The sequence below is a fragment of the Tenrec ecaudatus genome, chromosome 10 (genome assembly GCF_050624435.1).
Source record: "Tenrec ecaudatus isolate mTenEca1 chromosome 10, mTenEca1.hap1, whole genome shotgun sequence".
NCBI classification, from domain to species: domain Eukaryota; kingdom Metazoa; phylum Chordata; class Mammalia; order Afrosoricida; family Tenrecidae; genus Tenrec; species Tenrec ecaudatus.
In genome coordinates this window covers 153,560,879-153,585,323 of record NC_134539.1, presented here as the reverse complement: position 1 = coordinate 153,585,323, position 24,445 = coordinate 153,560,879, and the positions used below count along the sequence as shown (strand labels likewise).

The 24,445-nt window shown below is 61.5% G+C and overlaps 1 protein-coding gene across 1 annotated transcript in view; it reads right to left on the bottom strand.

The window, feature by feature from the left end:
* The window catches only part of ITGB4 (integrin subunit beta 4), a 29,234-nt gene extending 8,538 nt beyond the window's left edge, over positions 1-20,696 (bottom strand). The window contains exons 1-26 of the mRNA XM_075559452.1: positions 20,617-20,696; positions 19,150-19,232; positions 18,866-18,967; positions 18,537-18,741; positions 17,652-17,748; positions 17,217-17,388; positions 15,710-15,973; positions 14,781-14,870; positions 14,351-14,473; positions 13,831-13,995; positions 13,636-13,712; positions 12,777-12,979; positions 11,091-11,194; positions 10,847-10,945; positions 10,574-10,703; positions 9,999-10,121; positions 9,797-9,903; positions 9,446-9,479; positions 9,123-9,314; positions 8,809-8,912; positions 8,374-8,432; positions 8,184-8,207; positions 6,865-7,013; positions 6,588-6,767; positions 4,474-4,622; positions 1,173-1,377 (exon numbers count right to left, since the gene is read on the bottom strand). Of these exons, the coding sequence (XP_075415567.1) occupies positions 1,173-1,377; positions 4,474-4,622; positions 6,588-6,767; positions 6,865-7,013; positions 8,184-8,207; positions 8,374-8,432; positions 8,809-8,912; positions 9,123-9,314; positions 9,446-9,479; positions 9,797-9,903; positions 9,999-10,121; positions 10,574-10,703; positions 10,847-10,945; positions 11,091-11,194; positions 12,777-12,979; positions 13,636-13,712; positions 13,831-13,995; positions 14,351-14,473; positions 14,781-14,870; positions 15,710-15,973; positions 17,217-17,388; positions 17,652-17,748; positions 18,537-18,741; positions 18,866-18,967; positions 19,150-19,232; positions 20,617-20,695 (3,319 nt within the window). The 5' untranslated portion in view covers position 20,696. The remainder of the gene's footprint in view (positions 1-1,172; positions 1,378-4,473; positions 4,623-6,587; positions 6,768-6,864; positions 7,014-8,183; positions 8,208-8,373; positions 8,433-8,808; positions 8,913-9,122; positions 9,315-9,445; positions 9,480-9,796; positions 9,904-9,998; positions 10,122-10,573; positions 10,704-10,846; positions 10,946-11,090; positions 11,195-12,776; positions 12,980-13,635; positions 13,713-13,830; positions 13,996-14,350; positions 14,474-14,780; positions 14,871-15,709; positions 15,974-17,216; positions 17,389-17,651; positions 17,749-18,536; positions 18,742-18,865; positions 18,968-19,149; positions 19,233-20,616) is intronic.
* Between the last annotated feature and the right edge of the window lie 3,749 nt (positions 20,697-24,445).

Here is a 24,445-nt window from a genome sequence, read left to right as displayed (position 1 = left end):
TCTGAGGGGGGTCTCCCGCCCTCTCGCTCTTGGCAAAGGGAGTTTTCAGAGTACTTCCAAGCAAGGTTTTCAGGGATGCGGATTGACCTCCCTGGCCCTCCACAAACTCCTGCAGTTGGTAGGATGCAGACTTAGAAACCCAGCCCTGCGTGGAACGCCCCCCCCCCCCCAAACAGGGTTTCCAAGACTGTAACTCAGGACTGGACTAGAGACTTCCTCCTTCTCCCTGAAAAGTGGGTGGTGCCTCAGAAGAAAGGCCTGGTAGCTTGCTGCTGAAGAGCTCCCGCGGAGCTCAGTTCTGCTCTGCACACGGGGTCGCCAGGCATGGGGTGGATGGACAAACGGAGCAAAGCCCAAGGGATATGACCTGGGGGTGGAACGCCAGGCCCTCGGCAGGCCCCGTGTGGCCTCAGCCTCTGGTGGCGGGGGAAATATTGGCAACCCAGTGAATGTAAATCTCAGACGAACAACAAACACGTAGTAGTCTACAGACCCACCGGTCTGACTCAGCACTCAAAAAGACTCACTGCCCTGGAGTTGATTCTGGCTGCCAGTGTCCCCGTACAGGGCAGAGTGGAACTGCTTCTGTGGGCTTCCCAGACTGTACCTCGTTACGGGAGTGGAGTGCCTCATCTTTCTTTATAGTGGCTGCCAGTCCGCCGAGCCCAGCTGGTAGCTCACTGCACTACCAGGGCCCCTGCTTCAGGTCATCGTGACCCTACACAGGGTTGCTGAGGCCGTCTGTCTTCATGGGAGCCGTCCCGTATTCACCTGACTTTAAAAAGCTCCAAACTCTCTGCCATCGAGTCTAGTGGGATGCTTAGTGACCGCGTAGAACAGGGTACTGTTGCCCCTGTGGATTTCCACGACCACAGCTCAGGATGGGGAGAGAAGGCCTCATCTCTCTCTCCGGCGAAGAGAACGACGATGGTTTTGAACCGCTGACTTTGCGGTTAGCAGCCCAATGCCTAGCCACTACCCCACCAGGGCTGCGGCTTACGGGACAGGAATCTTCAGACACTGCCCAAGATGGACTGATAGTAAAAGAGTGAGTGATCACTATTGATCCAACATTCACATTTCACTGGATTTTTCTGTACCGGCAGTTTGGACCGCTAAACATGAGGCTCCCAGCACCCCCTTCCTCCCTGCTTCGGTGCACGCACGCCCACCTTGGTCCCCGATGATGACCGTGGCCGAATGGGGCTGGCCCAGGCGTGCCCCGAACTTGGGGTTGCTCAGGTGAATGTGGAAGCGGCGGCTCTGGCGGCCCCACAGGAGGGAGTCCACCTCCTGCAGCTCCAGCAGCTTCACCTGCAGCTCCTTCCAGCTCTCCTCAGCGTTGAAGAGCAGCTCGCCCTCCACGGGGATGTAGTCCTGAGAATGGGGTTGGGAGAGGGGGGCGGACATCAGGCCACAGCTGAGAAGGTGGCCGTGAAGTGGCTGCTGGCATCACATGGTGCCTCCGGTGCACCCAGCCCCCCCCCCCCCGTGCCACGCTTGTTTCTACAAACCCACCCAGTGGTACCACGCAAGAAAGGGCTGGCAACCTGCTTCTGTGACAACGACAAGGCAAAGGCGAAACCAAAACCGCCCTGGGGAACCCGCTCTGCTCTGTAACCCATACTGTCATCATGGGATAGAATGGATTCAAGGGCAACAGGCGCGGACACAGGGGCGACAAGGACTTGAAAACACAAAGCACCCCCTCCACAGGTGGCCACACAGGGACGGTAAGGCCGAGAGACCAGCCCACACTCTTGCAGGTGGGTGCATTGTGGAGCCAGGGTTTGAACCAGGATTGAAGAGCCAGAGCCAGGACTGCCCTGGCAAATAACAAGGTTGCTCCCCCCCCACACCCCCCCACCCCCGCCACACACACACACACAGGCAGGCGCCTAGCCCTTTGTGAAGCCCTGTGGGGCTGAGATTGCAGGAAGGACTTCGCCCTCCTGGAGGCTCTAGAGTCGGGGATCCCACCTGACCCGAGGTCCTGCCTGCTGGGTCCTTCCATCACCTCCTGCTTCCTTCTTCCCAGCACCCCAGGGCCTCCCTGCGTCTTCCAGGAGGAGTGTGCTCTTGGGTGGAGAGTCTGTCTGAGAGCCTCATGGAGCAGCTGACAGCAGCAGGCAGGGGAAAACAGATGCCTCTTTGCAAGACCACTAGCGCACCACTAGGTGGTGGTGCCAACTAACATTGCAGTTCCACTGCCCGGCTGCCCAGGGCGGGGAAGGCAGGTTCAAAAAATCATTGAACTCAAGGAAATTCAGAAAATGCCACTGCTGGGAAAACCAGAGCCAGAGAATTGTTTTAGGTTTTAGGTGCCAACGACGCATCAACATGCCGTGCCAGACCCTTGTTTGGATCCTGGATTGGGGGTGGGTGGGTGGGGGGGAGCAACATGAAGGTCATTAGGGGTCACCTGAGTAAAAAACTCCAGCTCACAGAAAGTCACCTCTGACTCATAGCGCCCGTGGTGGCGTTGTGGGTCACGTTTTAGTTTGCTAACCGCAAGGTCCGTGGAGGAAAGCGAAGGCTTTCTGCTTCTGTAGCGACTGAGTCCCAGAACCCGCCAAGGCAGGTCTAATCTGCCCTTCTGTAGGGTCGCCATGAGCCAGCACTGATGACCAGAAAGCAGACGTTCTGCGGGCACAGTGGGTCACAGCTGGGCTGCTCACCACAAGGTCAGCAGCTTGGATCCGCCGGCCACTCCTTGGGAGAAAAAGGGGGCTTTCTGCTTCTATAAAGATTCACAGCCTCCCAATCTTACAGGGGCAGTTAGGCTCTGTTCCGGGGGTGGAGGTGATGAGTCAGAACGGACTCGTGGCAGCACGCACAGGTTCTTGGCTAAGTGTCGGCAGCACGGTGTTGGAAGGGCCGGCAGAAGACACGAAGGGCCCGTGTCGTGATGTCTGCAAAGCGCTTTGAGTTCTGTCCAGCAGGCACAACCCAAGACAACAGGCTCTCAGGTCTAGCTGTCCCGCCTTACATCGGTTCTATGACTAACTAGCTGTAGGTCTCTACTTCAGTCTCAAAGGTTGCCCATTTGAATCTCCCCAGGGGGTTCAGGAGAGAAAGGGGCCGTGTGCCTGCCGGGGTCAGGATCATGGCCTGGGAGGCTCCACAGCGTAGCTGTCCCTTGCTACCTGGGGCTACCCCAAGGTGGAATCAGCCCGAAGGCGCCCAGAGCAGCAGCCATGCGCCTGGCCTCTGCCTAGCTAGAGAAGCCAACTGAGAGATGGGGAGGCTATGTGAGAACCAAGCAGATGCACATTTTTATTGCCTTTCTGCTTCTGTAGGTTTGAATCCGCACCACTCCCACCCTCGATGCAGAGTTCGGACATAATAAACTTCTGTTAAAGTAATAAAATGCCTTCTTTATGAAAGGATAGTCCACATCTCCCGGTCACGTGGCCTGTTGAACTCAACCCCCGGCCAGCGGGCCGATGCCGACGCACAACGACCCTACAGGACAGGGCGGAACTGACCCTGCGGGTGCTGAGCCCGTCACTGTTTACAGGAGTAGAAAGCCCCATCTTTCTCCTGGAGAGCGGCTGGTGGTTGCAAACTCTGACCTTGTGGCTCTCAGCCCAATGTGCAGCCCCTGCACCACGAGGCTCCTAGATGTGACCGAGTAAATGAATTTACTGACAGCCTTGGGATTTTGATCGGGGGCTTCGGAGTAGTGACGAGAAATGTTCCTACCAATCAAAAGAAGTTGAGAGACACGGGGCGTGGCTGGGCCCGAGGCACCTTTGCTGAGGACAGAGGCTCATGGTCAAAGTTGGAGACCATTTTTGAACATGAATTGTTAAAGACGCTTGGACATTGGTACTGAATTCAAAGGGTGTTTGACCACTAGGTGCTTGACTCCGAGCTGCCGGTTCAAACCCACCCAGCAACCTGGTGATCTGCTTCTGAGGTGTCCCAGAGTCTGCTTCTGAGCTGGTCTATTCTGACGCACACGGGGCCACCGGGAGTCGACACTGATTCGAAGCAACGGACAACAACACGTTCAAAATGAACAACCAACATTACCGCCAAGGCAGACCCCCAACCAAGCGCCCGTGAGCCAAAAGGACCCATCTGCCAGCTGCAGGTGCTGCACCAGAGGAAGGGGCCCAGGTGCACACGAGGCCTTGCAAGGGTGCTTCTGTTGGGTAGGGCCCTTGGGGTGGTGGCCTAGGGACACGTGGCCCGAAGCCCAGCTCAAGTATCCAAAGCCCTGGGTCGACTGGGGAGTCTGTTTTTCTCAGAAGGGTTTGGCTGTCCTGGTGACCCTGATTGTGGGAGAGGACATGGGATGTTCTGACCCTAGTTCCTGGCAGTGATGGGCACCGGACCTGACCTCACCCCGGGTGGCAGGATGAGTGGGCACAACTAGGAGGTCAGCCCAGGAACTCAGGCCACTGCCGGAGCCTGCTGCACCCCGGGCATCCCCAGGACATGCCCACAGCCCTGTGGGCACCTTACCCGGCTGCCCTGAGCTGTGTTGTCCTGCGTGCGGTAGGAGACCTGGGACTTTCCACCGTCCAACACTCGCCGGACAATGGGGATGCGGGCCACCTTCTCCCTGCGGCTGACGAAGTATTCGGGCTTCTCAAAGGACACCACACCGCTGGCTGCAAGTAAACCAGGCTGGTCAGGGCTTTTTGGCCCCGCTCCGTAGCCAGCCCAGCCCCGGCTCCAAGAGCCTGCACGACCCCTTCAGCCCTACCACCCTCTGACGATGGAGAACATGGTTGACGAAGGCCCACTGTTCTCCATCCTGCTTCGATGCGTGGTAACGGTTTGAAAGCCGTGAGCAGCCATGGGGGGCACCACCATCAGTCCCTCCTTGTCCAGAGGAAGGAAATCAACAGCCTCTAAACCTCACTGCCACCCAGTTGACGCCGACTCACAGTGACCCGGGGACAGGGTAGACTTGCCCCTCTGGGCTACTGAGACTGTAACTCTATAGAAGTAAAAATCAGGGTGGAAGCGGGAACCGATCGTCATGATAGACACCTAACCACACCGCCCCCCCAAGGGGGACGGACAACAGAAACCGTGGGGGAAGGGAGACAGCGGTCGGTGTAAGATATGAGAATAATAGTAATTTATAATTTAGCAAGGGGTCATGAGGGCGGGAGGGAGGGAAAAAGAGGAGCTGATGCCAAGGGCTCAAATAGAAAGTAAATGTTTAGAAATTAACGATGGCAACCTATGTGCAAATGTGCTTGATACAATGGATGGATGGATTGTTCTAAGACCTGTAAGAGCCCCCAGCAAAAAGATGTTTTAATTAAAAAAGAAGAAGAAAAAGAGGAAGGAGCAAAAAGCCCATCTTTCTCCCTCGGAGCGACTCGTGGTTTTGAACTGCTAACCTTGAGGATCGCAGCCCAACACGTAACCAGTGCTCCTGGAGGATGGAGGAAAGGAGGGTGATGAAGACTTTAAAAACCACATGGAAACAATTCGTCCAATGGACTCATGGACCAGGCAGACATCAGCCTCCAGGGGCCGTGGGGCCAGAAGAATAGGTGGTGTCTGGCTGTCTCCCCACAGCTTTGAAAAGCGTCCCATGGGGACGTCCTGGCGAGAGTGGGGGAAGAAGGGGACAGAACTCAGACTCCTAAAAGCGATCGGGCTCACTGGTCAGAGAGAGGACCCCAGGACTGTGGACAGCCCTTGGTCACCCTTCAAGGTCTAGAGCTGAACGGCCCCCTGCGTTGGAGCCATGGTCCACTGAAGACCGGCCCGGGACAGAGTTCAAGACAGGAAACGCAGGGGGGACCAGGGCTGGTCTCTCGAGGGGACGGAAATGGATGAGCGGAAAGAAAATGTGTACAATTTGTGGAAAGCACTCCTATGAGCTGCTTTCTAAACCTTCACCTAACACACGAAAAAGCAAAAAAAAAAATAGATAAATTAAAAAGTCAAGGCTGAGCAGGACAAGATCTGTGGGTCCTGGGGGACAGGTGGGCATGCCAGAGACTCTCAATGTGGGGGAAGACAAGTCAGGTCACTGGAGCAATACCTGCCCCCCCCACCTCCCTGCACCCCCAACTCAAGCCTCCAATTCCTCATTACCCCAGAGGCACTTGGACAAAGTGAAGCCCATTCCCCTTCCTGTCCTGTATTCTCAGCATCCTAGGGGGCTGCTTGACAGCCCCCCCTCCTCTCCCCCTGGTATTCAGAGAGGCCACCAGGCAGAGAGAAAGGAGGGGATTCCAATAGGCGCCCCTGCTTCCTGAATGTTTATCTCCCAACAAGGGGGTTTCGCAAAGAGCGTCACAGCCGCTGACTCCCCCTTTTGCAGATGGGAAAACCAAGGCTCACAGGGGTTAGGTGACTTGCCCCAGGTCACATTGCCGGGTGCCTCAGCAGACCCCAGGGGGTGCCCACAGGTAATGTGGTTGCCTGCTAACTAAGGTTAGACATGTTGAGTCCACCCTGAGGGGGTCTTAAAAGAAAGACCTTGAAGACCCTCTGAGAAATCAGCCCTGGCGGACCCTGGGGAGCCTGGGTCTCCTCTTTCCACACGTGGTGTCACTGGGCACGGGCCCCACAGCCACCCTCCTGCCCCCACTGCCCGCGCACCGGACCTTGCTCCTTGATGATGGTGATGTTGACCAGTCGGCGGCCGATGGTGGCTATGCCTGTGGGCACGTCAATGGCCTCGACCACCAGCTGCTTCTCGTCGTCATCCTCGGGTCGGATGAAGAGGGGCACTCGGACGTCCACCAGCTCCACGCCCTCCTGGAATTCCACCATGCCCCGGGCATCTGGAGGGGATCGGGACGGGCGCGGGGCAGTCAGATGGGGGCCCGGGGCCCACACTAGGGCGGGTCGTGGGGGTGTGGCCGAGGACTTGCTGCCTACCCTGGTCTGCAGTCAGGGTGTAGTACCCAGGGGCCACCTTCAGCTCATGGAAGGTCCCCTGTTCCACCTGCCGCTCCGTCAGGTTCAGCAGGGCTGCCTTGGCGGAGCGGGGCGCCATCAGCACCGTGTCCACAATCGTGTGGTCCTGCCTGGAGTGGAGAGTTAGGTTGGAGGGCATCAGCCTGGCCTCTCTCCTCAACCAGGAGACCAGAAGCAGGCCAGCAAAAGCCCGGGCTCATCAGACCCACCACCCTCGACCTAAAGTCGATTGGGAGCCCCTCTTATTCACCGAGAAGGCTGGTGATCAGAGGAGGGGGGGGCTCGGAGCGGGCCAGGGGGGCAAGGTTGTGCAGGGGGGTTGCCTGGGTGCAAATCCTGGCTCCACTTTCTGATAGCTAGAGACCTGTGAGGAGCCCCAGGGGTGCAGTGGGTGCTCATTGGGCTGTTAGCCGTGAGGTCAGCAGTTTGAAACCACCAGCTGTTCCTTGGGAGCAAGATGAGGCTCTCTACTCCCCAAAAGATCTAGTCTCGTGGATCCACAGAAGGTTGCTGAGTCGAATGGATGAATTTGAGAGAGAAGCGGGGGCAAGCTGTCCGACCTCTCTGGGCTGAGGGGAAGCAGCGGAAAGGGCTGGGTGAGACAGCACCCAGGAAGCCCTTGGACAGATGCCTGGTACAGCACCTGCCGACATTGCTGGCCTCACTGGTTAGCACTGAGAGTAATGTGCTCAGAGAGCTGCCTTCTGCCGAGACAGGTTTTCAGAGATCGTGGACAGATGGGATGGACATACAACGGGGTCCCCCATGCACTTCTGATGGCTCCTCTTAGAATTCCACTCTGTGTCCTCTCGGCACCGAAGTCCCCTCCCCTCTTTCCTTCCTGGAAGGGCCTGGAGCTGAGTGCGCACTGGGAAAGAGGCATCGACCTGGGCTGCCTCATGATGACCTGTCTGGTACCCAGCCAGAGGCGCCTCCGGGACCAGGCTCTCCAGGTCTGGAGGAAGGATGGGTGGGGCCCGGGCTAAGCCTGGTACCCTGGGGGAGGGGCTGTGTCTGGGGCTCTGGGTCTGGGACACGGCTCCTCCTGTGTGTGGAAGGAGCAGAGACCTAAAGGAATGGAGGGCAAAACCAACTCAGGCACCCCCACTCCTGCTTCCTGTGGGCGGCGCTGGGCTGGAGACAGATGGCAGGAGGCTGGGGCGAACTGTTGGGGCAGGGGGCACACTGGGCTGGCTCCGAGCAGAGGATGCAGGTGAGGATGGGGATGGGGGTGGGGGCGGCCAGGGGTGCTGCCTGGCCCCCAGGTGTCTTCCACTCACTTTTTCCCGGCGTTGGGCTGCTGTCTGTTGGGCACAAGCAAGGGACATGGCATCAGACAGTGCCCACAGGAGGGCTGGGCAGGCTGGGGCAGAGGCAGGCTCTGCCTGGGGCTTAAACAGCCAGGAGCTGTATGCCTGGGCAACCCCCACCTCGCCCTGGGCCTGGCTGCCCCTCCTGCTCTGGACTCACCGGAATGTCGTGTGCTGGACCTTGTGGGCACCTGTGACCTGCCTGTACACCTCGTTGAGCTGCAGGGTAGGGGAAGGCTTGAGTCTGCAGCCATGGGGCCAGGAGGCTCCACAGTCACCCCCACCCCCCTGGACCCTCATGAACTGGCAAGCGGCCTACTCAGCAGCTCCCAAGTCAAGTAGACCGCTCAGGAGGCCTGGAGGTCCCAGAGGGGGTGTTTCAAGACACCTAGGCCCTGCGACCTGTCCCCACCACCGGGAATAGTCACAGGGACAGGTCCCACATGGACCCCTGGCCAAGGAGACCCCTCATACCCAAGTGGAAGCCAGAGACAGTTCTTCTGTGTCCCTGCCTGCGTCCTGCCCCCGCGTGCCCTGGGGAGCCTGTGTCCTTGCCTGCCCCCCGTGTCCCCTGTACCCCCTCCTGGGCCCTTACATTGTCCTCCACCTCCTGGCGCAGCTGGCCACACTCACGAGTGTCCGGCTTCAGCAGGTTCTCGGTGCAGAGGCGGGCAAGGCGCAGGGACAGCCCATAGGGCACTGGGGACAGGCGGGAGGGGGTGTCGTCAGCTCCCCACCCAGCCAGCACCATGGAGCCCCTTCTGGGAGCCACACCAGGACTGCGGGGCCACTAGCCAGCAGGAAGGGACTGCAGGTGGCCGGGGAAACAGGAAGGGCATGGCCCCAGGCCCGGGGCAACTGTGAGGGGGCCCAGCACCCCGGTTCCCCGCAGGGCCAGCGGGGCCTCACCCAGCTCAGCGGGGTTGGAGCTGGCCGAGCGGGAGGTGAAGGCGGGCCGCTGCACGTTGTTGGTGATCTTCCAGCGCACGGTGTCCCGGCCCTTCAGGGCGCCGCTGCGCAGCAGAGGCGTGTCCAGGTGGTCTGAGGCCATCAGGTTCTCCCGCAGCATGTAGTGGTCCTCCTTGAAGCCCACCATGCGTCCTGCAGGGCAGGGTGCTCAGCCGGGGGGGTGGGGGGGAGCTGAGTCCCACCCGCCACAGCCCGTCGAGCCATCGCCCTTCCAGACTCAGCCCCCTTGGCCTCCCCCCTCCCTGGCAGGTGCAGGCCTGTACCTTGGCTGCAGCAGGGGAGGAGGGCCAGGCAAGCCTAAGAGAAGGGAGAGGTGAGGGTGGGACAGGCTGCTGGGTTCGGCTGCCACCTCTCTGCACCTGGGCCAGGGGTCCGGAGGGCCCAGGGTGCCTTCCCCGAGCTCTGCTAGTCGGTGGGGGCCTAGAAAGGTGTGGGGACCCTATGGGGTGGGACTCTGGGGAGTGGGGACCCTGGAGTGGGATCCTGTGGGGTAGGACCTTGGAGGTTGTGAATTGGGGTTGGGATCCTGGGGTGGGGGGGGTGAGACCCTGAGGTGGGAGCCTGGGAGGGTGGACCCTTGGGGGCGCCGTGGGGGGTGTCCCCAGGGGCCTCACCTTGCAGCAGGCACAGTACTTCCAGCAGAGCAGCAGAAGCAGGGCCAGAAGCAGCAGCAGGAAGATGAGCAGGGGGATGAGCCACCAGAAGGCTCCGGGGGGGCAGTCTGTGGAGGAAGGGGGCAAAGGAGGAAGGGGGCTGTGCCCACCCACTGGGTCTGATGGGGGCCCACCTCCATGCCCACGCAGCCTGCCGGCTCACCCTTCTTCCTGTGCACCAGGACGGTGCTGTTGGGACCCGGGGCGCCGTCGCCCTCCACGGTGTAGCTGTAGTTGCAGTCATCATCCTCGTCCCGGAAGGAGCAGTGCTCCACCACCTCCTCCGCTGCCCACGGACAGCCGGACAGTCGGACAGTGCCCCACGGTACCTAGCCCACCCGCCACCCCCCGCGGCACCACAGGCATCAGGGGGTACCAGGCCTCCCCTTCAGCCTCAAGGCCCGCGGAGGGGTCCCCCAGCAGAGGCACTGTACCCCCACTCCCCAGGAGGGATGGGTACGAAGGGGGCTGCCCTGGCGCCGGCTAGGGGCTTGGGATTTGCACCCAGGTGCATCCCCAGCCATACAGCTGCCTGCTGTTCCCCCACCCTGGCTGGCCCCACGGCTTGGCGTTGTGGTGGTGGGTGATCGCCCAAATGAGGGGAGGCTGGGGTCCCACCCTGACTGTGGGTCCTGCTTGGCACACGCGCTCCCACCTGCCCGCGCCAGCAGCGTCCTGCCTGGACACCCACCGTGAGCCTGCCTGCCCCCTGCCCCCGGCCCCCCGCCTGCCACTCACCATCCTTCAGCTCGTCCACCATCTTGACCTTGAAGCTGCACTGCTCGCAGGAACGGCCCTTCTTCTCCCCGGTGCCCCAGGCCTGGCACTGCACGCAGGACCGCAGGTCTTCACAGAGGCCCAGGCGGATCTGGGGGCAAGGGAGGGGAACGGGTAGACGGGCGCTGAGCTGGAGGCCCCAGGTTCAGGGTTCAGCCCTTCCGTCCTGCCCCTGTGCCCCTGGACCCGGGCTGCCATGCCCAAGCCCACACTGCATGGCAGTCCCAGCCTCACCGCCGAGAAGTTGATCTCACAGGTGGTGTCCGTGTAGAGGGACTGCTGGTTACAATGGCAGCGTCCACACTCGCAGTGGCCTCGTCCGTTACAGATGCCCTGGCCCAGCAGGAGGAGGGGGTAAGGGAGGCCAGTGTACCAGTGAGCTAGCCGATCCCTCCCTCCTGGCTCCCCTCCCCTCTCTCCACCAGGCACCCTCTGAGCGAGCGCCCTGCTTGCCTGCCCAGTGCCCAGGCCGGCCTACCCCATTGCTGTCAATGCAGGTGGCATTGCTGAGCGGGCAGTCACAGCTCGGGCCCGTCCAGCCGGGCTCACACACACACTGGCCCATGGTGCAGTGCCCACGGTCTGCAGAGGCGGGGGGAGAGGGAGAGGAGAACCGTAAGTGTGCCTGCAGCGCCAGGCTGCCCACCTGCCAGGGAGGCCCTGTGGGAGCTGAGCCCTGGAGCGAGGGCATCCTTTCTCCCTGTCTCCTGGAATCTCCTCCTCCAGCCCACCTTCTGCCTCCACCCTGCACCAGAGTACCTGTCCTCCCCGCCCCCGCCCCAGAGAATCCCATTGTGGGGCCCTCCTGTGTAACCATAGCTAGGGCAGCGGGGGTTCTTAATCTGTGGGTTGCGACCCCTTTGGGGTCCAACGACCCTTTCACAGGGGTCGCCCGACTCATCACAGCTGCAAAATGACAGTGATGAAGTAGCAACGAAAATAAATGTGTGGTTGGGGGGTCACCACCACATGAGGAACTGTATGAGAGGGTCGCGGCGTGAGGAAGGTTGGGAACTGCTGGTTTAGGGGGGCCCTGCCAGTGCAATGCAACAATAAAAGTAAGTAGGCTGCTTCCGGTCCTGCCCTGATCCCAGAGGAATCCACAGACAAAGGACGAGGTTCCAGGAACCAGCTCGGCAAAGTGGCTGGACGCAAGGTTAATTGCCAAAATAGTTGGAAAATGAAATAAAAATCCCCAGTGACTCCCTTTTGCCCCAAGGAGCCCTGGTGGTGCAGCCTTTAAGCACTCCCTGAGGGAGAAAGCCCACTGTCTGCTGGGCCGCTCTGCTCTGCACCGCTCTGTCACACGGCTCTCGGTAGCTAGAGCGGACCCACCAACCAGACCCAACCTCAGGTGAAGGCCAGCTCACCACCTGTGAGTCAATCCACTTTCTCACTGGTTTCTAAACTTGGAACTAAGCTAGCTAAGCCCCCAGCCCCTCTTCATGTGCACAGCTTATGGCTGCAGAGTTGAGTAGCGGTGACAGAGGCTGGGTGGCTTCCAAAGCTACAGAGATTGAGTCTCTGGCCTGGCCTCGTGAGAAATGTCGGGCCAGCCTAGAACTGACTGAGAGCCAGCCCCTCCCACCCTGGCCCTGCCTCCTCCTCCCCACCTACCTCCGCCTGCCCCAACAGCTTGCCTTCTTCTTAACCTTTCTCTGAGCACCCCTGGGCCCGCAGAATGGAGGGGAACAGCCGGGATGGAGGGAGAGGGTGACCTGCCCCCTCCCCACCCCAATGCCTAGCAGACAGTAGGAGCTTAATAAATATTCATGAGCCAATGTTCACTAGAGCATTTGATGAACCCATTCTCACTCTCCTCCCATTCAACCGCCCATCCATCCGTTTGGCAGCGGACAGCGGTCCCGTGCCCCCTGCCCAACTCCAGAGCCCTTGGGCCTACGATGTGCCCACCGCCAGCACCCCGTGGGGACACAGAGCAAGTGTCCCTTGTACAGCAGCATCTTCCGGATCACAGACCACCATGCACTTCACCTGCCAACCACTGAGTGGGGCCTGAGCTGAGTGGGGTCTCCCTGACAAGGGAGGGGTGGGGTGGGCATGGATAAGAGGTGCCGGGGAGCGGGCAGGGCCTGGGACCTCAGGCTTGTGGATGAGAAAAGTGAGGCGCAGGCCGGGGGCGGCGTGGGGAGCCGGCGCTCACCGTTGCACAGGAAGCCGGAGGTCCGGGGGCACTGGGAGTTGTCGTACTCGCAGAAGTGGCCCACGTAGCGGCCCTCGCCATAGCACACGCAGCGCCCGCACTGGCACTCGCCTCGGCCGGAGCAGGGCTTGTCCTCGCCCTCCCGCACGCAGGGCTGCGTGTCGCTCAGGGACCCCGTGGAGCAGTTACAGGCCTTGCCGCTCCTGGGGGGGAGCCAGGGAGCTGTCACTTGCCACTCAGGCCTCCCATTTCCCAGACGTGGAAACCGAGGCTTGGAGAGGGCAGCTGTGGGTGCAGGCTGGGCCGATGGCAGGGCCAGGCTGAGACGCACCCCTCAGTGCCCTGCTATGCCTGCGCCCGCCCCCCAACGTGAGACACAGCAATTTGCTCATGTCTCAGGGCGTTCACAGTCTTCATTGCTGCGTGTCGTCCAGTGAGCTGCCTCTGCCTCACGGCGGGACCCCACAGGACAGAGGGCAACTGCTGCCCGGGGGCGTCCCGGCTGTGGCCTGGACGGGAATGGAGGGCCAGGTCTTTCTCCCAGAGCTGCTCGGTGGGTTTGGGCTAACGAACTTTGCATCAGCAGCCCGGCGCTTAACTGGGGGACCACCAGGGCTCCCCAGAAGCCCTGACCATCACGTGACCCTATTTCTGGGGAAGTAAGCCGGATGGGCTGAGGCTCAGAATGCACATAAAAGGCAGCCGAGGGCTGGCTCCGGCCTGTGTCTCCACCCGCGATCAGCCACCTGTGTCCATTTTGTGTCTTTACTAGTTATTGCACCCACGCACGGGCCGGCCAGTGGCGTCCCTTTCCCATTCGGCCCCGGAGAGTCAGGGGAGGCCCCCGCCCCACACTCACCAGCCCTCATAGCACATGCACTGCCCGCACGTGAAGTCCCCGTTGAAGCTGCACAGAGCGGACCTTGCCTCCTTTTGCTGGAACGAGACCACGGGGAGGTGTCTGGTGGGGTAGGGCATGGGGCAGGAGCAAGGGAACACCCAGGGGCCAGGTGGCCCACTCGCCCGTCCAGCAGCCTGCAAGGTGGCTCAGTACCAGCTCGCAGGCGCACACGTCACAGATGATGCCCACGTCCATCCGGAGGCCATCGGAGAAGGAAGGCTTCAGGTGGATGTGCCCCCTCTGTTCCTCCTCGGGCAGCTGGCACACGTGCGTCCCGTCCACCTCCTCGATGGCCCGCAGCTGCACGTCGTACGTGCCCTGCAGGGAGGCCGCTGTCAGGGGAGGTGGGTTCTGGAGAAGTGACCACTCAGCTCCATGCTGCCACCTGGCACAGCCACTGATGGTAGCAGTCGCAGTGACCAGGACACTGGCAGTTGCTTCCTTTGTCCCTGTTATGAGACCTCATTCACTCCTCTCAGCCACCTCTGGGGCCGGGCCTCTGATCGCCCCACTGGGCTGTGAGGCTAAAGATAAACCAAGGAAGCTGCCAGCTCGGGGCAGGTTGGGGAGGACTCTGGTCCCCCGTCTGATGCCAGAGACCACTTTTGACAGTGCTCTGGGCAGCCTGTGTCCCGCGCCGCCCTGTGCTGCCCGCCAGCCCAAGGAAGCCTACCACTTCCCCGCGGCGGATGTGGAAGGAGCCCGTCTCTGTTTTCTGGAACATCTTGGAGGTGATCTCGGTCCGCAGGCCGCGAAGGCTGTCCAGGGCCCGGATGTCCAGGTTGGAGCGGATGCGCTAAAGGACAGCAGAGTGTCGGTGGCCTTGGGGGTGGCCTGGCCTGTCTGCCCTTCCCGTCCACCTTTATGGAGGATTAGGGGGAGGCTGGGGTCATGTGGGCAGAGATGGGAGCTGGGGGCCAGGCCCAATGAGGCTCCTCTGCCCACCCCCCTGGGGGCTGCCTGAGACCCTTCATCCCTGGCATGGTCCAGTACCCCTTTCTCAACCTTGACCCAGCCCTGAGGGCCCCTCCCCGCCAGCCCACGCCTCCTCCTCCTCTCTGGCCCTGCCCTGGAGGGTCTCCGCCCGCCAGCCCGGCCCTCACTTCGAAGGCCTCTTGCAGCAGCTCCACGATGTTGGACGAGTCTTCCTGCAGCACCCCGAGGGAGGAGACCGGGAAGTAGGAGTGTAGCTTCTGTGGGAGGAAGGCCAGGCCCTGCTCAGCCTTCCAGGCAGCACCTCGGTGGGCCGTCTGTGCCCCCACACCTTGCAGGTGGGGAAGCCAAAGACGGGGACCCATCTGGTGTGTTTCACAGCCTGCCCTCTCCGCCCCCACTTGCTTGGGAGTTAGGCTGGGGCTCGGACACATGCCCTGCCCTTCCGCCAGGGCCCGCTCTGGGGGTCCCCAAGAGCTTTGGGAAGTGTTAGGACTTAATGTGATAAAGCCTAAATACTACTCCAAAAAGCTCACTGTCATGGAGCTGAGGTGGACCCGTAGCGACCCTACAGGATGGGGCAGAACTGCCCCTGTGGGTTTCTGAGACCGGGTCTCTTTATGGGAGCAGGAAGCCCGTCCTTCTCCCTCAGAGCGACTGGCGGTTTTGAGGGGCTGACCTTGCAGTGAGCAGCCACCAGGGCTCCTCATCTGTGTACAGGGAACCCCATGTGGGAGCAGTGTGTGAGGTTGATGCAGGCCCAGAAGTAGAAGTTTCGGGATGTCAATCACTTCTGATATGTTAAAAGAGACAGGAGGGAGGGGCTGAGAAGGAGATGGACACGTGGAGATGGACAAGGAGGGGAGGAGCAGGACCTCCTTCCAGAGTGGACACACAGGGAAGGCCCCTTGAGAGCAGCCGGCATCCTGGATTTGGACTTGGCTCCTAACTGCAAGAAGATCCATGTGTTTGTTAAAGCGCCCCCCCCCCCACCCTTGTGGTGTTTCTGTGATGGTAGCAGAGAGAATTAGGGAGGTGGTGGGTGAAGAAAGGGTGTCTGAGCAGGATCTGCCCCTGCCCCCCCGGGCCAGGCCCCCACCTCGTAGTAGCTGTAGGAGTAGTTGGTGACAGCGAAGATGGGGATGATGTTGTGCTTGGCAAGCAGGCGCACCAGGGTGGGCACCGACGGGTAGTCCTGCGTCCTGTACTGGGTGTAGGTGCCCGAGTCATCCAGGTGGCACTCCTCATCATTGCGTCTCATGATGCCCGCCAGCACGTTGGCGCCGTCGGCCTCGTAGTGGAAGGCAGACTCGGTGGAGAACACCAGCAGGTGGGTGCTGTCTGGGCGCCAACCGATGTCCCTCTAGGGAGAGGCAGGAGGGACACTGAGACCAGTCACCCCAGTGTCCCGTAGGGCAGTGGATGTAGACTCTGGCAGGGGGTGTGGCCAGGCCATCGGGGTCACACCATGTCACCCTCCTAAAGGACGATGTTGGTGAAGGGTGATGATGGAGAAACTACTGTGGGGGAGCAGGCTCTGTGGGTCCCAGAGGGCCCCACGGGAGGCCTGAAACAGGCTCATCCAGTGCCCACTTCAGCTCTCAGCCCCAGTGGAAACGGTTTCAGGTACAATGTTCACAAAACAGCGGTCCGTGACAAAGAGCTGATCAAAACAGACGCAGCAGTGCCACCTGCCCCTCAGGCTCCAACGACCGGCCTTCAGATCAGGTCGCAGGATGGAAGACGACTGCATCAGACCATAACTGCCAAATGATGCCATTCCAAAATTGCCAAATGACCTCGTGGCGCAACCTACCCAACCGCTGAGAATTACAGTCCAGCCCAGTGGACTCATAATCCCCACAGCTGTGTGTTACTGCTGGACATACAGACTGATTTTGCCAACTCGTGCCGCCCACGTCAGAGAGCGAGGCGGTCGCTAAGTGAGGCCTTCCGTATGTGCATAGCGATCGGTTAGAAAGACGGTGGACTTTGAAGACTGGCTTGTAAGGGCAAAGATGCCTATGCTTGCGCTTGGTGGGGAAGAAGGAAGCCTCCGGGCCCCAAGTTCCAACTACGTCAGGGTGAGGGAGGGAGGGAGGGAGGACAATCGGCTAGTAGGTCGACCAGTGGCCGAGTGACCAACTTCTGCTCCTGGTTTTCTAATGTGCCTGCAATTTCCCAGGCTGCGTTCTTTTCAAATAAAGAAAAGAATGGACAGGTAAAGAAGTGTCCTCTTTCTTCGACTGGCCAGCACAGTTGGTGACGGGGCCACTCGTGGGCCCTGAGAGACGGGCATCAGGAGGGGCCTACCTGGCAGCCTGCTCTCAGGGCACAGACGATTCAGGAGCACCAAGCCCAGGTCCGCCTCGCTGGCTCGTGTGACTTCTCAGACTGCGGCCCTTGGCTCCTGGCATACTGGCATATCTACCCTGGGATGGCCATGTAGGACCGCCACAAGGCTCTGAGTTTTCCTGGCATATCTACCCTGGGATGGTCACGTAGGACCGCCACGAGGCTCTGAGTTTGTCTTGGGGCCTGAGGGTCGTGGGCCCCTGGCAGGGGAGGAGCTGGGCGCAGCCTGGCTGGCGGCGCCCGGTGCTCACCGTGCACACGGCTGTCTGCAGGATGGCATCAAAGCCCCCTTCCGGGGCATCCAGGTTGCCTGAGATGCGCTCTCCTTGCAGTTTACTCCGGAACTCCTCCACGTCCTCTGTCAGACTGATGACGTTCTTGAAGGAGAAGGGGGCCTCACTGTGGGGCCAGGGCTCCTTGAGCCTGGCAGAGAGGGGTGGGAAGGGAGAGGGAGCGTGTCAGTGGGGAGAAGATCCCCCAAAAGGTGACCTGGGTTCTGCGGGGTTCCCAGGCTCTGCCGACTGTGGGGAGGTAGATTGCCAGGCCCCGTGGACCCCAGGGCCTGCCTGGTGCCCTCGCTCTCTGGCTAGCACCCCCTTGTCTCATTTCATCCATAAGAATTTCCAGGGCGTTGTGATCAGGTTGGCCAAGACCCCTGTCCCCCTGGGGCCCACAGGGTCACTCACTTCTCAGGCCGCATGTCCGTCTGGGGGACGCTGACTTTGTCCACAAACTTCCCAAACCCAATGGTGTAGTCACTGGTGAGGCGGCTCAGGACTTCAGCTGGACGTCATAGGAAAGAGGGGACAGCTGACTCAGCAGCCGCCAACAACGGCCAAGGAGTCCACTCTGACACACGGCGACCCCACGTGGGTCAGAGTTGAACCGGGCCCTGCAGGGTTCCTGGAGGTGGGTTTGGGGCCAACAGATTTCCAGGCCTTTCTTCCAGGGCACTTCTGGGTGGACTCGAACCACTGACCTTGTGATGGGTTGCTTAGTGTTTAACTGCTTATGCCCCCCCAGGGAGACAGAGCTCCAGTACTCACCACCTACCCCACCACCCCGAGAAACAGACAAGGGCTCTGGGGCAGCTGGGAAGGAGGACATGGGGGAGAGCTACCTACTGCCAAGACTCGAAGTCGGAACCGCAGTTCATGCTCCCACAAGCCCTTGTTCTTAAGTACAGGTGAGGGAAGTGGGGCTCGGGGGCCTTGAGCCAAGCAGCTGGTAAGTTGCCGGGCTGGGTAGCTAACGCCAGCTCTGTTGACCGAGCTAAGATCTCACGGAGGATCGATCCTCCCTCCTTGTCCGGGCAGCTGTCTCTGATGTCCCCCCTGGGCCTTTCCCAGTAGGTGTCTGCAGTGAGCAGGCAGGTGTGGTTGGAACCCTGCCTTGAAGATGTGGGAGGGTGTTCTCTCGGGGAGGGGAGGGGGCTCTCAGATATCCTGTCTCTGCTTGTGGGGTGGGGACAGCTGTGCTGAGGGCTGGCCACCCAGGCAGTTCTCTGGGTGAGGCCACCTCTCCTCCCAGCGCCCCACACCCACCCCATGTCCTCTGTGCCGGCAGCTTACCCAGGTTCTGCCCCATCTGCTTGAGGTTGGCCAGATCATCAGACATGGAGTTGGAGAAGTCCATCAGGATGTACAGGTCCACGGGGCTCTCCCAGGGCTCAAAGACCTCCAGCTGGAAGTGGCGCTCCTCGCCGGGCCGCAGCCGCACCCGCAACCCCTGGGGGGACACCTGGCTGCGCCTCAGTGTCGTGTCGATGTGGGTCTCCTGCATCCCAGGGAGGGTAACAGCCGGTCTTAGGGGGAGCCTCTTGGTCCAGCCAAGGGGCACAGCAGACCCTCGGGCGGGGGGGGAGAGCCCCGACCCCCACCCCTAGCCCCGCGCAGGGCACCTCTGTGATCTCGAAGCTGCTCTCCATGACCACAATGCTCTCCTGCCGGCAGCCGGCGGCCAGCAGCTCCGCCTGCGTGTTGCAGCGCTGCTCCTTGAACATCTGGCCGGCAGAGGACGGGGTCAGTGTCCATCCCCTGGCTGTCCTCACCCCTGGGTCTTGTTTCCCATGCAGTGTTCTGACCCTTGCCTGTTCTCCCACACCCAAGTGGCCTGAGGCTGGTCTGAGGGTGGGGCAAGTGCGGCCTGGGCCAGGGCAGGGGTGGGGCGGCAGGGGGGCCCAACCTCGTCGGTGCAGTAGGCGCAGTCCTTGTCCACCCGGATGCACCCTGTGCAGCTCTTCACCGGCGCCTTCTTGCAGCGGTTCGCTGGCGGGGGGGCGGGGTGGGGCGAGAGGTCAGAGGACAGGGACCTCGGGAACAGCCTCGCCCTTTCCATGGGCACCCCACTCGAGGGACTCGGACATCGGCGCTCAGGGAAGGTGCAGAGGCAGGACTCACACCTGCGACTTTCTGCTCAAGTCCAGAGGGAAAATGGGGGCCTACTGACACCTGGGACCCTGCCACCGTTCCAGAGGCCTGGGATGAGCCCACCCTGCCTGGTCCCGGTTCTTCACAGGCTCCCTGCCATCCATCACAGCCCATCTCTTAGCAGAAGAGCCACGGGCCTCCTCTGTTACGTGACCCTCCAATGCCTGCCCGTCTTATCTGTCACTGTGTGGCCCATCCCTGGGTGGTCTAAGTGTTTCACTCATTTGGCTGCTAACTGAAAAGCTGGTGGCTTGGGTCTACCCACAGGTGGCTCAGAAGAAATGCCAACTCAGCCATGGAATCCCGGCCCTCCCCTGCCCCCAGCCCCAGCCCCCTTCCACTCTGACCCACGTGGGGTCCCTCCCCATGAGCTGCAAGCACCTTGTGGGCAAACGCAAGGCCTTGTACTCCGTGGGGCCTCCGTAAATGAACGGGAGGAAATCCCAGCGTGTCCCTCGACTGTTCTTGAGACTCCTGCCAGCTCTGTCCCTTGGGACCTACTATGCGCAGTCAGTGAGGGCTCTCCCAGGCTCCAGCCAAGGTCGGCTTGGTCAGCGGTTAGGCAGGATTGCTAAGACCTATCTCCGTGGGCTCAAACAGCAGCTCGGAAGGTTCGATGGGAGCCTCGGGGAGCAGCGAGTTCATGTTAGTGGGGGGAGAACGACTCAGAAAAGAGGATGAGGACGTAACCGGCGTCGCTGAATTGGGCAGAAACCATTGAGTTGGAGTGCGCTCAGCAGTGTCTAATCCCAACCACCGCAACAAATACAACACATTCTACATTTTAAAATCAGCAGGATCCCGAGTAAGGGCCCTGTGGGGTGGCTATTTGCCCATGTCCGTGGTGTGAACACTCCCTTTGACATCTAGCTCCCGCTCTCAGTACGACCTCAAGCGAGGAACCTTCAGGGGTCCGGGCTGGTGCACAGCAGTTAAGTGGAGACTTGCAGAGAGCAGGGCTCAGAGGCTCCCCACCCTCCAGATCCTATTGGGTTTCAACTCCACCTGCTAGACCTCGGGGATGGCTCTGAGGGTCCCCTGAGGGTGTCTGTCTCAGCTTAGGATGAGGAGAACACCCCTCTCCCTCACCTCTCAGGCCTCCCCAGCCCCTGAGCGCCGTGGTGACATGTTGGCTGGCAGAGTGAGTGTCTTGGCTCAAAGGCCCCCCACCCCGCCCGTGTGTGAGGGCCATGCCCTGAAAACAGGCCCCTGTCACACTCACCCATGTGGCCCGGGAGGCTGACGCTCAGCAGGGCCGCCAGCAGCAGCCTGGTCCAGGCGCCTGGGCTCAGTCCTCCCATCCTCTTCCTCCTGTAACAGAAGAGTGGATGCCTGATGCCTCTACAGCCCTGGTCCACCCAGGGTCCAGCCAGGCCCTGCCCACAGGGCCATTGTGGAAACGGAGGCTCGGTGTGCTTCAGGGGCCTCTCCAGGGCCACACTGCTGCCTGCTCCACTGCCCCCGCCTGCCATCCGGAAACTGCTGATGTCTCACAGGTCTGTGCCTGCCCAGGGAGGCCTCACCCTCTGCCTTTGAGGGCTCCGAGCTGGGGGCAAGATGGTCCCAAGGCCCGGCTATCTGTAGCTGCCTCTTGAGGGCAGGTCAGACCTTGTCCTGTCTAGTCCTGTCCTGACCACTCAGACCTTAGCAGGCGTGGGCCAGGCTGGACAGAGATAGAGGGGCTCTGACCCTGCCCGCCTGGCCTCTCCCTGTCCTGGCCCCCTTGCCCTCTGATTCAGGAGCGTGGAGAGCTTTAGGGCCTGAGGAGGAAGCTCCCACCCAGCCCTGAATTCTCTGCCTCCCTGGCCCCCACCCCCCAACACTCACTACCCCCTCCCCTGTCCCACTGGAGTTCCTGGGGCCCTGAGCTCTCGAGCAGGTCCATGTCTTTAGGGTCAGCCCAGGGCTAGGTGACAAGTCCCTGCCTGCACATGGCGAGCTGTCCCCGGGAGTCCCTGGCTGCCTTGGGCTCATAGCAAACCCTCTCTGCTTAGCAGGGATGCCTGGGACAGCCACCAGCATTCTGAGGCCGCTAGAAAGCAAGGGCTGGCCAGCTTCGAAAGGTCTCAGTGCCAGGGGCAAAGGTCAGGGTCCTGCCTCTCTCTCCAGGGAAAATCCCCCCACCACAGCAGCCCAAGACCACATGTGCTCACTGGCTCCCCACTTGAACCTATTCTCAGTTCCTGCCTAAGGGCCTGGATCAGAGCCCTTGCCCAACTGGGAAAATAGGTCTGGGTCTAGGCACTGCCTCCCTCCCCTCAAGCACGTGACCCTGAGGTGGTCCCCAAGAAGTCCAACACAGCCACAGGTGGGACCAGCCGGAGACCGGCATCCCCACCTGAGACAGCGGCTAATGAGGGCCCTGGGCAAGGTGCCCTGAGCCCCTGAGGTGGGGCTCCTTGTGGGAAGTCACTTTCCTGTGGCCCTGGGGTGTGGGCACCACACCCACATGCTACACAATGCAGGCTCAGCCCCAGGGGCACCATTACCCAGTGGCACAGGGTAGCTGAGCTCAGCTCTAGTCTGCCCTCCCCAGGCCCGCAGGCAGGGCTCACCAAGCACACCCTGTGGCCCGCTCGTCATGGACCTGACAGTTACTAACAAGCACAGGGGCTTTCTTGTGCAGACACCCCAAGTTCTCATTTCACAGAGCAGGGCACCTTAGCCACTGTGGGACAGCACAGAGGACCCCCCCACAAAACACACACACAGTTGCCCCTGACTTGTCCCCAGGGGGCACAGAATGGCAGGGAGGGACCGGCTATGCTCAGGAACGTCTTGCTGGATTCATGCCGTGTTGAAGAAGTTTTTAAAGTCACAATGTTAGAAAGGATGAGCTTTCGTATGAAACAGAGGACTGTGGGTTTATCGGTAGACGCGGGTACAGGGGGCTAGGCCGAGCTTGCAGGCACGTCTCTCAATTCACGCACGGTGACACAAGCTAGCCTCTCTCCCTACCCACCCTCCGTTTTCACTCCAAGGACCCTTTGGATACTGCAGGCCCCACCCCACCCCACCAGGGTCGCCCCCCTCCTACTACCCCAACCCTCAGCATGGCAAGCCTGGGCACTCACACGACAGGTCAGTGAGGAGCTGGAGCCCAGGGGGAAGGAGGCAGACCGGCCTCCCACTGCCCTGCCACCTCTCGACTCAACCCTCCAGCACTTTGGGGCTCAGCGGTGAGCACAGTGCTGCCCACCCATGACGAGGGGTCGGAAGCAGGGTGGCATGGAGGAGGTGACATAGGTGGGCTGAGACTCTTGGTCTAGTGAGTGAGGTCAGGGGGGCTTCCTGGAGGAAGGGTGCCCACAGCTGGCTTTGCGAGAAGGGCTAGCAAGCCAAGCGGAGAGGGAGCCAGGGGTTCCCCAGCAGGGTGGATGGGGATCACTGCACCCAGAGGGCCCTGCCCAGCCCAGTGGGGGCACTCACCTCCCTTGGGTAGCTGCTTCTGTATCTTTGCCAACCCCAGGGGCCCAACCTGCAGCTCTGTCTGCAAGCCGCCCACCCTCTACTCCCTTCTTCCACACCCACCCAACACCAGGACCACTTCTTGCTGCCCCCTGGCCGCCCCAGCCCCAGGTTCCCGGACTTTCCTGACCTCTGCTCCGGGCTGTCCCTGGCACACCCTGGCACACGGGACACCTGCCCTGGGCAGGGCCTGCCAGCCTCCAGGAAGGGAAGAAGCCAGGAAACAAAAGCCACTGGCACTGCCCACCGCCAGCTCCCTGGCCCAGCCGCCCGGGGCTGGTGGGCACCCGCCATTCCCTGCTTTGGAGCCGCAATCTGGGCGCCCAGGTCTGGGCTCCCGGTCCCCGGGCTCCCTCCTGCCCTCCTGCACTGCGCCCGCCCCCGGGGTCCGACCCGGCCAGGCTGCCCCTACCTTGGCTGCAGGGCTCTCGCTGGGAGCCGCGTGTCGGGGAGGGAGCGGCGGCGGCGGCGGCAGCGGGCGGGTGGCTTTAAGGGCGGCCGGCGGGCAGGTAGGCAGGCGGCGCTGGTGAGTCAGGCGCTCGCATTCCTGCGCTCCGCGCACCTGTCGGGGCAGGAGCCGGGCGGCCACCGCCAGGCCCGCCCCCCGGAACAGGCTGCGGCTCCCGGCCCCCGACCTCCCGGAGGGGAGCGAGCGGGCTGGGCGGCTTCTCCACGCGGGGGTAGGAGGGTGGAGGGAGGAGCCACCCTGCGCGCTCCTTGTCCGGGCAGCCCCGGCGCGCCCGCCCGGCTCCCTCCAGGCTGCGGCCGTGGACGGGACGCCCTCCTCCTCCCACCTTGGGCCACAGCCAGGCCATGCAGCGACCGCCCGACGGCCGCTCCCCCGCGGCATGAGTGGCAGGCTGCCCAGCATCAAGCGCGGTCATCTGTAAGGGCCTCTGGGCTTCCCCCAACACTTTGGGGACCAGAGGGAGCTCTGTAAGGGCTGGTCTGTCTTCTGTGTCTTCGGACAAGGGACTGAAACCTGGAGGGGCCAGGGCGGCAGGCCCGGAGGGACACAGCTCTGACTCGTTTTCCCTGCACGGTGGCACTGCAGTGCCAGCCTCTGGTGCCAGGCCGGGAGTCCTGTCCTGATTTCTCTAGCCCACCTGCCAGCAGTGTCTGACAGCCCGTGGGAACCAAGCAGCTTGGGGTGGCCCCTCAACCTGCAGGGCCCTGCCCCCGGCCAGGTTCATCCACGTGCTGATGCCACATGCCCCAGACTCTTTTCTTGACCTCTGCCAGCACCCCCGCAGTCTCGTAGTCTCCGGGCATGATGCTGGCCACATTGGTTTAGGGGGTCTTTCTGCCCCAGGGGATTGTGAGCCCCGGGCAGGGCAGTGGCTCTCTACACCGGCTTCACCCCCGCACCTAGGCCAGTGCCCAGCTCGGCTGCAGGGTGAACCATGTTTGGTGTTGAATGGGATGATCACACAACCTCCGTGAGCCTCGGTTTCCGCTTCTATGAGCCAGGCAGGGTGCAGTATAGTACACAGGAAACAACTTTCTGGGGGGGCAGACTGCTGCCTCCCACACCACAAGGGTGGGCCTGCTCCGCTTCTGGAGACCTTGGATTCCTTCTCCCT